The 13,385-nt window shown below is 37.4% G+C and overlaps 1 protein-coding gene across 1 annotated transcript; it reads left to right on the top strand.

The window, feature by feature from the left end:
* Positions 1-201: 201 nt before the first annotated feature.
* Positions 202-12,947, top strand: LOC104534355 (upstream-binding protein 1-like; the record flags this gene model as incomplete). The annotated part of the gene is made up of 9 exons (XM_010194485.1): positions 202-340; positions 1,371-1,476; positions 1,976-2,082; positions 3,793-3,945; positions 4,087-4,197; positions 4,742-4,849; positions 11,667-11,770; positions 12,617-12,671; positions 12,854-12,947. Coding segments are annotated over 9 exons (977 nt in total), but the record flags the coding sequence as incomplete, so codon positions are not given.
* Positions 12,948-13,385: the final 438 nt, after the last annotated feature.

A 13,385-nucleotide genomic window follows, 5' to 3' on the forward strand; every position in this document is an offset into this window, starting at 1 on the left:
ATCAAGGAACAAATCCTTATACTTCATGTAAAATAAAATACTTAAACTTTGAAATTATCTGTAGTTCTAAAGGGACCAAAAAGTTTCATTTTATTTCATTAATTCCTGTGCTGTGAAGTAAATGTTGTTACAAAAATCTCTTCAATGGAAGTTTCAGGTCCTGATTCTTGTGTACTCTGTGTGAACCAAAAGCTAATTCAGGTACATTAAACACAAAGTAGCTTTGCACTTTGACTCTTCTACTGATACTTTTCTCTTTAAAGGTCAATCCTATGAAATACGGATGCTAGATAATCGGAAAGCTGGAGACATCCCAGAGATCAATGGAAAACTGGTGAAGGTGAGCTGAAGTTCTCTAGATGGTGTTATTAACAAACCTCTGCTGGGTGCATATGGAAAGCGTAGTTTTTAACCTTTTTTTGTACTCTGATTCACAGAAGGAGGTAGACCAGGTGATCTGATCAGTAAAGAAAATAGGCACAGTGGTACCTAATGCCTCATCTTGTTTTATTTCAGGTTTACCACGGTTTAAAAGAATTTAGATGTATGCATTTCCTCATTTAGGAATGGGTTGATTTCATGTAATTTTAGGTAACTAAAGGTGAGCTAATCTCTTTCTGTACCCTTTGAGAGGTCTGCAGTCTGGTCTATTTTAGGATGAGATGAATCTGTGCTGAATGTGCCCGTGTCTTTCTGCTGAGTAAAAGGAAGCTGTGGTAACAGAGATCTCAAATTTAGATAATCTAAAGTTGGGTGAGGGATGAAAGAAGTCTCAATCTAGACTGTGCACTTTATGGATTTTTTTTCTGTTGTTACAGGGTACTTGTTCAGGATGACTGTTGACCAGTAATATTAAAAGAAAATATATGTAAAAAATAGGATTACCCAGTGCACAGAGTCCTTGTGTGTAGTGACAACTGCATAATTCTGTGCAAATCTTAAAAGACCTAGTTGTCTATAGATTTGTATCCAATATCTTCTGAGCCATTTCATTTTCCATTTCAAGTGGTTAGGGGCTGTGGAGGGAAGCTAGAGGATCACTTAGAAAGAAGTGCAGGTGTTATGAGCAATAGATGCTACGGCAGACACATTGAACCGGCCTCTGGTTTTTGCAACAGTAGAATATTGGCACGTAGGAGATATTATCTATAGGAACACGGGTCTCAAATTTTGCTGCTGCTTGAGCAGTTTGTTCCTAATTCCAGATTTGTCTCCTTATGCTTTAATGATAGCAGAAGGTATTTTTGCTGTAAATGCTTATTTCTCAGCACAGTGGCTATTTTGGAATGTTCTGGAGCTTTATCTTTAGGCTGTTTCTAAATACATTGTAACTTTGTGGCTCATCAGATGCTTATTTTCTTCTTTGGCAGAGTATTATAAGAGTTGTATTCCATGACCGAAGGTTGCAATACACAGAACACCAGCAGTTGGAAGGTTGGAAGTGGAACCGCCCTGGGGACAGACTTCTCGACTTAGGTATAATTGTTTCTGTCTGTTACCACTGTAGGAAATTCCGTTTCAAAATTTAAATTTGATCATGCACATCTGTGCTAGCACTGGTGAAAAAACAGACCGGTTTTCTGTGTGCTGCTTTTATATATTTAGTAATCTTTCTAATTTTGATTACTAAATGTTACAGTAACTAGGAGAACAAAGGCACAAGTAATTTTCTTCTGTAGATTGTGAAAATGACACCTTATTTTGTGTAACTTTGTCATTTTTGCTGCAAAAGATGGAGGGGGGAGGAAGGGAATCAAAAAGCACCCCCAAACCCTGAGCACTTTGTATGTTGGGTCTACTAAGTCTCTTCAGATTAGTTCTGAGAAACTGTTTATGGGCTTATGGTCAAGCCACCGAAGCCCACCTATTCTCACCCTGCTCATGTTTGCTGATAGTAACCTTAAATTAAAATTTATTTCCAGCGTTTTCTTGGAATATGATTATTTTAAAATATGTACCACTTATTTTAATGTAGATATTCCAATGTCTGTTGGAGTCATTGATATCAAGACAAATCCAAGCCAGCTCAATGCAGTTGAATTTTTGTGGGATCCAACAAAATGTACATCTGCTTTTATTCAGGTTTGAAACTTTACTTGACTGGATGTTTGTGTTTGGTGCCTTTCAGGTCACAGGCAGTAGTATATTTGCAGTATTCTCGGTTTCCTTATTTGTGGGATAGCCATTGAGTACCAGCTTTGTAAAAAACAAAGGTTCATAGCAACTGTTAGTTCTGTAAGGGTTCAGAATTTTTCAACTTGATTTGAGTTTATAAAAGCATCTTTTAAAAACAATTTGAATAAAAAGCTTTCAAATGGCTCCTTGCAGAAAGCTGCCATGGTCAAAATATTTAGTTATATGGAATGCTGAAATTAAATCATATCCCTTTAAATAACTATCACTACTATTTTTTCTTCCTGACTTGAGAGGCCCACTCTCCTAGAGATGAGCTTCTGTAGAGGCTTGACTTGAGGATACAAAATGAAAATTAATGTGCTCCAAAGAGAGTTTTAAATCAGACATTCAGAGATGTTTCTTACTATGTCAGTAGGCTTTCTTGTAGTAGGATTTTTATTATTTATGTATTTGATATTTAGGGCAGTTAAACATGTTTTCTTTGGAAATTACTTGGAATGTTCAGTTTTGCGTTGACATTTTTAGCTTGCTTTTGTCTCACATATGTTTTTATAATGAAGAAAATGTATAAAGTTAGAGGTAGCAGCATTTCTTAGTGAAGCTGCCAAAATAGGTTGAATTGCACATTGTCGGTAAATTAACTTTCATCTGGTGCAATTGAAGACATTTTTTTCTTGTAAGAATTACACAAGTACTAAAATTCAGTCTCCTTGAAGAAGTGCGAGATAAACTATTGAATATTTTTCTTTATGCACTTCCTTAGAAGAAGTGATAACAAACTGAGCAAAACTGGAACTGATACATTTTAAGGAGGTAAAGTTCACTTACTCTAAAGGCTAAAAAACACAGCATAGGAGCACTGGTATCTTTAAAGCTTCCATTTCCAGTCTGTGGTTCTCTGCCGTTGATGGCATAGGAAATAACAAGATAGTATTGTAGTCATCAGGAGTGCAAGGGATGCCATTGGCCATGGTGCTTGACTCACTTAAAATCCCACAGGGAAGCAAAAAAAATTTGAAGCGCTGTCCTGTGAGATTCATCATAACTCTTTCTGTTACACTGATTTACTCCTTAAGTATCTTTTAGGGATATTTCTATCTTGTAAACCCAGCCTTCAGGGTGATGTAGCACTTGAGGCATTTACATACCGATTAAGAAGTCTCCTGACTTTTAAAGGAAATTGGGCATGTGTGAAAATAAACTTATTTCACATGAGATTAAAAACTCTTCCAGCCAGTGATCTTCTATAGTTTTGGCAATATTTATTACAAGTACCTCTGAAGTTTAGTCTAGGTATAATGCATTGGACAACAGTATCTTGAAAAAGCTTTTGCTGTATTCATGATAGATATGGTTGTCATCCACATACGTTTTTCTTAAGATCCAGCAAGTTCTCACTTCATAAGAATCTATAATGACCTCTGCTTTTTAGAGAGATTTTGGTGGCACGCTTGCTTATCTCCTCTTCCCTGTCAGCTCAAATATGCATGTGGGCTTAAAAAGGATGAAATGTTACTTATGCAGCTTAGTCCTCAGATAGGCTGGGTGATCTGTTGTTTGTCCTTAGAAAAAGTATATGATATTGGTAACACATAAAATTCATGCCTAGAATACTTCTGAGGGTCCTTTTTGTTTGGTGCTTGTTTTATTTTTTAGGTACATTGTATCAGCACTGAATTTACCCCTCGTAAACATGGAGGAGAGAAAGGAGTTCCTTTTAGGATTCAGGTTGACACCTTTAAGCAGACTGAAAGTGGAGAATATACAGATCATCTGCATTCTGCCAGTTGTCAAATCAAAGTTTTTAAGGTAACAGTAGAAAAGAGATCCTTAATAAGGCTCTCAGAAGCTCATAAAGATGGAGGGCATCTGCTTGACTTCTGAGATCAGATTTCAATTATAAAACCATTTTCCACCTGCTTTCTTGTTCATGTAACTGTTCATTTTTAGCCAAAAGGAGCAGACAGGAAACAGAAAACAGACAGAGAAAAGATGGAAAAGCGAACTGCACATGAAAAAGAAAAGTATCAGCCTTCATATGACACCACAGTTCTTACAGAGGTAACAAAACAGAATTGCATCTGCTTGCTGAGGAGAAAATACATAAATACAACGTATATCTTAGCTGCAGTCTTGGAAGGGTTGGGAAAGAATTAGTTCTACACAACAAAGGGTTCTTATTTGTCAAACTTGTTCAGTGAACGACAACATTAAATTCTAAGATTCTGTTAGTAGACTTTCATTTAGATACTTGATAGATGCTTATATTAAAACCCACTAAGACTGGACACTGTTTGACTGACTGTACTGAACCCTAGAGCAAGTCTTTTGGTACAGATCTAAAAACTTTGCAGCTGGGGGAAAAAAAAAAGAGGGGGGAATCTAGAATTTAATTATCTGCCAACTTTGAGCTTCAGGGTGTATTTTTGGAGATTACTGAATGTAAGGCCAGAGCCTCAGTAGGTTTTTGCGTTTTCTTTTTATTTAAGCATCAGTGAGTTCTATGCAATTTTCTAAAGATTTCAGAAGTTTTTTAAAAGGCTTTTAGATCTTTCCTCACTGTATAATGAAAAGAAATTGATCCACATCTTTGGTGTTTGTCCAGATGAGGCTTGAGCCTATAATTGAAGATGCAGTTGAACATGAGCAGAAAAAGTCCAGCAAGCGGACTTTGCCAGCAGACTACGGTGATTCTCTGGCAAAGCGAGGCAGTGTAAGGGACTTCTGCTTACCTTTTCATTGTGCAAGATACCTTGTGCAGTGTTAGATATAGGAGAAACTTCCATTATGTAAAATAAAACCATTTTGATTGCTGTGTCTTAATTTTATTCAGTTCTATGCATACCAATTACTCCCATGTTTGTTTTCAGCAAAGGAATCCTTCCTAAATCTAACACTTAAACTGTTGCAGAGGGACTGTGTAACTTTTAAAAGTCAAGAGCTTTCCGTTTGTGCGACTTTAAATGAAATAGCTTTTTGCTTTCCTATATGTGTGTAACTAGTGGAAGTAAGAACAGTGAAATTTAGTGTTTTGTTCCATATCTGTACTTACATTCAACATAAGTTTCCATGTACATCAGTATTTTAAAATGCCATGTAGTGTTGCAGACGGTTGATCGTTAGTTACTGATTTTTGCTTTGGCCACCTCCGTGTTGTGCTCCAAGCAGGTTTAATGCAGGTCAGAAATCAGCACATCTTCACATGTGTGCACTGTGTCTGCCCCCCCCAGGTGAACCTAACATAGCCTGCACACCCTTTCTGTCAAGGGTTAGCATTTTAGATTTTTAAATGCTATTTCCTAAGGTGAATATCTTTGAGACTTTACATTTTTCACATGAGAAACACTTCTGTGTCTTCTGTTTGGCAAATTTAAATGTCAATTTATAACGTGACTGTGGAAGACGATTATTTGCCTGTTCTTCCATCAGACGCATTGTGCTGAGGGCTCTTTCCCAGCAGCGCTCAGGCAATGACTGTCTGGCGTTTGCCCTTCAGACATTATTTAGTTTGCATTTATGCTCTGTGAAAGTGATGTATGAGGTTTAGGTTGTAAAACACTTCAGTGTGTGCCTCTTGTTATTTATAAACAATGTAACTGGGTGGGAGGGAACGAACAATATTAAGTAAGATGGGTTCTTTGGAGCATTTCTTTGCCCCTGAAACTATTGTAAGCAGTGAGCTGTCTAAATTTTTAAAAACTTAAAAAATTAAAATTTAAATATACCTTTAGCATTCTTTGGCACTGCAGACCTTCTTTTATTTATTCAAAAAATGGCCCTGGAGAGGGAAGGTGTAGCCTTAAAAAGAACGTCTGAAGCATCTTTTGAAGCTAGTCCTTGGAGGGGTTTCTGCTTCTTTTTCCCCCATGCTCTCTTCTCTCACTGTTGTTATAAGTACTTCCTTGAATGATTTTTACTTATAGGAAGAATAATAGAAAAAAGTATTTTTAAGATACATGGCAAATCCCTTGTCCAGATTAGGACAAACCTTAGTCAAATGATACCTGAAAGTTGTTGAACCTTTTTTAACAGTCTCTTGGAATACTGAGCTTCTGTGAATGAGAGCATTACCTTAATTGTAATGAAGACAAAAATAAGTAGTTCAGGTAGTACTTGGGCTTGTAATGCCTTTCCCAGAGGACACAAAGGAGAGTGTGTGTTTGCTTATTTCTTCACTTCTTGCTTGGGATAAAGACTGACCTGCAGACTATTTTGGAATAACAACTATGTGCAGTTTTCTGGTTCCCTTAACTGAAAAACTATGCTAACTTGGTATCATCTGCAGATTTAACACATAACCTGTTCCATCATGAGGATGACTTTTGTCATTAGCAAAATTACTAGAAATCACCAAGCCCATAAAAAAAAACCATGAAACACTATTTTTGCTGTATTCATAGCGAAACCTTGGTAATCACTGTACACTCATTAAATTGTAACTATTTTTAACGATGCAGGTTGAGTGTACAACTTGTTTGCTGCTCTGCGGCTGGAAAGCCAAACACGTCAGCCTTCTTCTCTTGTCACCAGACAGGCTTATTCTTGTGAGCCTTGCAAATGTGGACAGGGGATGATGTGTGTTTCTACTTTGAGCAGTTCTGTCCTTGCAGATCTGGCTTCCCAATGCAGCCATCAGAAGGTTTGGCTGTTACCAGAGTTACCTCATACATGTAGATCAGATGTACCGAATGTGCAGCACAGCCGTCACAGAGGGGTTTAGATGCAAAAAGTCCTACTTTTTTAAGTATGAGAAATGACACTGGTTTACGTATTATGTCCTTATTGACATAATGCTGACATAATATATTGACCTAATATATTCATATTGATTGATCCTGCGCTTTATGCGTCCTAGGAACTGTGGCTCTGTTACAGAAGGAAAACAGGATTGTGTGGAGTATAATTTTCTTGACGAGGTTGAGAGTGTTGGCTGTTACTTAAGACAACGCTGCTGCTTAGATGCCCAAAAATAGGGGTTTTTTTACCTTTTCTTGAATGCCAGAAATTTAAGTTGATCCAACCTGTAGTTCTCTTCCTTTTTAAAGCAGGATATTGTTACCTTCGTCCTACACCTAACCTGTTCTATAGGTTATCACTTTTGTTCCTTGCGTTTTGCATCTCATTTTGTAGGTTGGCTTTTTTATTTTGCCCCTCCAAGATTCTGCTGTTCTACTTGCTGGTTATTTCTAATTTCCCCCCCAGTGTTTTCTTCCAGCTCAGACACAATCTGATTTGGACAGATTGGTTTCTGACTTTGCTTTCTTCAGGAAACATCGAATCTAATATATTTTCTTTCACATTTAGTTAGTATGAGATTGTAACACAACACGAAGAGTTTGGTGAAGCTTCCCTTCTGAGTGGTCATTCTGCTCTGGTCTTCTCCTGTTCTTTCCTAGGAACCAGGGGTTTTTTCCTAATTACCATCACCCATCTTTCCCTTCTCATTCATTTCCATAAGAATGCCATCTATAGATACTTTTCCAGTACTCATTTTTATTGATCTGATGTTTCAAAATTCAGTGCATTCCCTGCAATTTCTGCAGTATTTATCTCAGTATTTTCCAAGCAGACAGATGCAAAGGTAACTACTTTTTAAGACTCTTTCTTGCTCTGTGGAGCATTATTTTTTTCCTGTAGAAAAAAAAGGCTACAAACTTAGCACTACCTTCTGGACCTCACAGGAGATGTAGAGGTGATCTTCATCCAGGGGCCATTTTATGAAGTAGGCACTTAATTTTTTCCTTTCTTCCAAGTATATAGAAGGTAGAGCTTATCTAAGGAAGAAGAGAAAAAAATCCCACCAGGTTCTTTGCCCTGCTTTTAATTGGAAAAAGCAGGCAAATTTGTGTTGTGATAGTTGGATCTATCTTAAGTATCTTACTTGAGTTGTATATTAGTATATATTGTATGTCACAAAGTAGAATATGTAAGGCTATGATTTGATTAACTGGTCATTTTTTGCAGATGGAACAGATCATAGGGCACATGGAAGTTGGAAAACTTCCAGGTACGGACCTTGAAATAAATCAGAACATTAAGTTTTGGGTGCGAAAGATTGGTTCAAAAATTAACTATTTTCTGTAAGTGATTTAATTTTAGAAGATAAAACCTTCTAGAGGCTCTGAGAGTCAGAAAGTGGAGTGAGAGCAACACTAATTTAGTAACATAAGCATATAGTATTTCTTCAATTTGTTTCTCTTTATATATATGTCATATAGCAGTATCAGTAGCATACAAGATACGTAGTGTGGGTGACTTCAGATTTTGGGACTTCTGCATTCAAAATAATGAATAATAACAACTGCAGTTGTCTGGGGCAAGAACCCCGTGTTTTATAGATTCCTTGAAAAAGCTCTGTCCCATGTATAATAAGATTGCTGCCCTGTCTCCAAAGATAGTGCTGTTTGCCTAAGTATACTAACCCTAATTTGGAGAACAAATGTTTTGTTTTCATGTTGATTTGGTATTTGAATATAATATGGAGTTCTTTGCCAGAGTTCAGTTTTACTATCATGTAAAGCGTGAATTTGGGCTAGAGTGGAAATAGGAAGAGAAATGGCATTAAACAGTGGCATAGGATGACTTGAGTTTTTGCAATTCTTCATATGTTAGAAATGTTGAGTTTAAATCCGAAATACCCTGGGTCTGAAGAGTCATACTTAGAAAGATGTCCTATCTTCCTTTTTAACTCAGTAAAACCATTATTCAAAATTTGATAACTTCATTCATGTCCTATACAGAAGAATGTTAAAAATCTGAAACCAAAACAATTCTCTTCCTTTCAAGAGTTGATCACTGTTTGGAAATTAAGGCATAACTTTTGGGCTTCAGTTGTATCAGTAGTGTTGTGGCAGTGTACTAGTAATGGAGTCACTAGTTAGTCTTGAGACCTCAGAAACAGCTTTGAAGATGCACCAGTATGGATTCATTGTTCATTACAGGTAAAGATGCGATGCCAATCTCTTTTCTGCTCTGTGATGGCTTTGTGCAGAGTTGGGTGATTCCTTGTGCCAGAGCTACGTTTTTCTTCTAAGTCCACATCCAGTGGCCAAGGATTTTTGTATCAGTATCGTGTGCTTGCAGTTGTCCTTTGGTTAGCTTAGTTTTGGGCTTAAGAATATAAAAATACCCTGACTGATCACACCACCAGTCTGTTTCAGGAAAGCTGTGCCATTTTCTGTCATCTGTTCCCCTCATGACCCCCGCAGTGTCCAGAATGGGGATGTTAGAAAGCACATCCCTGCTCAGTCTTTTCAGTATTACTGGATTTGGTACCCAGGCGTTTGTCTGATCCCCTTTATGACCTGATGGGTTTGTGAAGTGCAGGCCAGTTGTGCATGTGGATGATCTGAAAGCATCAGCAGCTCAGGTTAATTGCTAGAAGATGCCGTGAGTTTTGTTGCTTTTTTGTTTGGTTGGTTGGTTTTTTGTTTGCTAGGCTTTCTTGTTTCTTGAACCTTTCAGAATTATGTATCTCAGTACTCAAATGCTCATTTTCCCCTTCACAACCTAAAAAAATCCCAAACTAAGCCAATAGGCACGTTGCAGTAGTATTAGAATTTTGTTTAATTTTTTTAGCCAAGTGAGTCAGTCTCTGTGGATAGTTAGTAACAGTATTGCTGGAGGAGGAGACAAGGTAGGAAATCAGGCTTACCAGAGGGGAAAGGCTGCTTGCTTTGGCTTGGGATTTGCTTTTGCTAAGTATTTCAGATGTGCTTCTTCCTGCATTGAGACTCAGAGTTTTGTTGTGAACAACTTCTGCTGGGTCTGAAGGATCGAAATGTTAACTGCAGTACATGAATGGCTCAAAAGCTGTTCTTTGACACCAGTGCATTCTTCCCTGCACCTGAATTTAAATATATGCTGAACAGAATCTTGTAATGGAACAGTGGCTACGGATGTACAGCTTGCATCTGTGTGTCCAGATTAACATCTTGCATTTAAAACTTAGGGAAAGAATGCCAGAAACTGAAAGAAAATTAATTATGCTTTCAAAATGTTTCAGAAGAACAAAGTTAACATTGTTATGTGGAGCTTTTATTTAAAAATTATGGCCTTGGACAACATAATTAGGAAATGAAGGCCTATTTTAACTACCTGTTGTAATATAACATCTTTGAGATAACGTTCAAATGAGCTTGAGAAGAGAAACAGCAGGTGGGAATACGCAGAATAGGAGGAAGAGTGGGGACCACCAGAAGGCCATAGAAGAGCATGCTTTGGGTGATGGCACCGTTTGTGGTCTGAAGGCTGGCTTTGACTGTGTGATCAAAGACAGCATGTATGCCGTGGTTACCAAAAATACTGATTTGAATCAAATCTTGGGCAGGATGAAGAATTTCCTAATTTTTAAACTATTGGCATGCAAGACTTTTAAAGGTTAGGATTAGTATTATTAGTGTTATTATTGTATGCACCACACTGGGGAACTTGCAGTCTTGCTCTGACAAGTAGAGACTGCAGTCCAGCACAGAAATGCTGTTAACTGTTACACTAAAGAGTGCAGCTGGTATTACAATTATTTACTGTTTCCCCTGCGTAGCAAGAAGGTCTTTCAACACAAAATTGTTGAAAATTGCATTCATTGATATCAGATTATACTTGTTCCCCTTCCTCCTCCTCCCTTCCACAAGGCTATGTTATAACTCTGGAAATTTCCTTACAGGGTATTTAGCTGGTGCATGATAAGCGTATCAGAAATCTTTGTTTTAACAGGCGTGGTCTTAGCTTACTTTATCTTGGGCAGCTTGCTTGTTTTAATCCTGTCTGTCTGTCTTTGAACATACGGAAATCTGTTGGGTTTTTGTTTTGTTTAAAATACTGGATTTGCAATGGTGTTGGAATTGCTAAAAACTAGTCTCTTTTTGAAGGGCTTTTATCATGATGGTTTAAAAAATATTAAAAAAATACTGACTAAACTGGATAGCTGGCACATCATCTACTTGGGATGACTTAAATTTGTGCATGAAAATTCCAGTTTACCGAAAGCAGTACATGTAACCATCATTTTAGTCCTGTAGTGAATGAATTAAAATGTTCAATTCCCAAAATTTCTGCTGAATATTCTGTTTGTATTAAACTGCTGTCAGGGCAGATACATTAAACTTACGCACAAGGTGAAATCTGGCTTCGCAGTTTCGCTTACTGAACACCTATTGTCAGGTCAGGATACCTGCAGTTTAAACAGCCCCGTCATCCCTTTTAGGGTCAAAGAAGGTTTTCAGCAGAAGGCTTGGGGTGGGTTGGTTGGTTTTGAACTGGGTAATCTGTGCAAGTCTTCTGTCAGTCCCACCATTCATCCCTTCGCAGAAGACAGTATAAATAGGAGTCTTCTTGAAAGAACAAGAAAACTGATTTTTTTACTATCTGCATGTAATGTGTGGGATGGAGGGAATCTTTATTTTGAATTGAATTGCTAATCAAAATTCTCTGGGGAGAAAAAACAGCCCTGGCTTTAAGTGAATGAACTGTGCAACAGAGTAAAAAATGTTTTGTCAAGAGAAAGTTCAGTTGTGATTCTTTATCTTCAGTGCTCACCGTGGCCTGATACTCCTACAACGTTTGTAAACAACAGTCCCACTCCTGCTCCAACTTTTACCTCTGCTCAACATAGTACCTACAGTGTCCCAGACAGGTAGGTTTCTTTTCCGTGCTCTAATTCAAGATTAGATACACATTAGATACACATTTTAAAATTAGACCTATTCACAAGTGTTTTCTGACTAAATCCAACTGTTCTCTGGTTCTGCTGAGAAATGAGGGATTGTTTTGCCCTGTATATTTATTTCAGAGTTTGACGCTTGCATCATGTAATTCCATTATAATGTAATTACTGCTGCTCCAACATTCTGTAAAATGTTCCAAAAAAACTTCTTGTCCTTTGTCATACAGCAAATACTTTACCTTTTAACTATTCTAGTTTAGACCTTGTCCTTGGAAGCTATTTAGCTTTTTTCAGTTAGAAGTGTTCATTCCCCTCATACACCATTAATATAATTTGCAAGAAAAACCCCCAGCAATTATCTTTGCAAGATTTTCAGCAGCAGTTGTATTGGTAAAAACACTTTGCATTGTGGCATTAAGTGAACCACTGTAATAAAATTAAACTACTGTAATCAAACTTGGGTGATCACGGAGTAATTTACAGTGGTATTGTCTGGTCTGTATACTTTTGTTTTGTCTGCCTTGTATTGTACTACCTCTTTCTTCCTCAGTCACCCTTTAAGGAAGAAAAGTGGCCATGTAGCAGTAAAGCTGCTTCTCCAGTTGATAAGGAATGCACAGGGTAGAAACCATACGCGTATGGAAATGTGACGATCTTCCCCTTGAGTTTAAGTTTTACTTTATGCAGCATTTGTCTTTCAGCCATGATACTTACTATTTTGTGAATTTTATGTTATTTTTCATCAATGCTTGAATATTTTTCTTAATAAAATAAATCTAGTAATAGGTTGTTGGTTTTTTTTCCTTAAATCCATAGCAATTCTTCCTCCCCAAATCATCAAGGAGATGGAACCTCTCAAGGGTCTGGAGATGTGAGTGTTTGCTTTCTGATAATGGCTACATTTGTGTGTTTGTGTCAGAACATTTAATTTATACATACCTAGATATTAATAGGTACTGAGAAAGTGTTTTAGCTGAGGGAGGTTTTTTTGTGGCTCTGTGTTTGGGTTTTTTTAAATAACCAAATTACCATGTCCAATCTTGTTTCTTGCAGCAGCTTCATCCTTCAGCCACAATCCAGGAAGCTCAGCAGTGGTTGCTCAAGCATAGGTTCTCTACCTATACAAGGCTTTTCTCAAATTTCTCAGGTATCTATAGTTTACTTTTACCTAAGAGTCTTTCTTTGTGTTAGTGAGCAAGTTTTGTGTGGGAAAAATACTTCTCTAAAAACAATATGGCATTGACATTTATTTTAATGTACTGATTTGCTTATTAAATGGTCAGTTTGCATGGGAAGGATTTTTTTCTAGTTGCATTTTGCACAAATTCTCCCTAAACCTGAAAGTGAAGCTAAGTTTTATTTTTCGTGACAGTAGTTCATAAAATCATTTTAACTCTGATGAGTCCTTTGAGAAACAAGAATGGATTTGGTGAGTCAGAGCGGCAGGCTGGCTCTTCTGCTGTGCTGTTTCCTAACGGCAGCCACTGTGCAGTGATCTCAAAGAAAGTGCAAGAAATTTTTAACATCAGCCCCATGGTAGATCTTTTCTTAGGAGTTAGATTTAACTGTAGTATATGAAGCAGTC

This window comes from Mesitornis unicolor, unplaced genomic scaffold (genome assembly GCF_000695765.1).
Source record: "Mesitornis unicolor isolate BGI_N332 unplaced genomic scaffold, ASM69576v1 scaffold32031, whole genome shotgun sequence".
Classification (NCBI taxonomy): Eukaryota; Metazoa; Chordata; class Aves; order Mesitornithiformes; family Mesitornithidae; genus Mesitornis; species Mesitornis unicolor.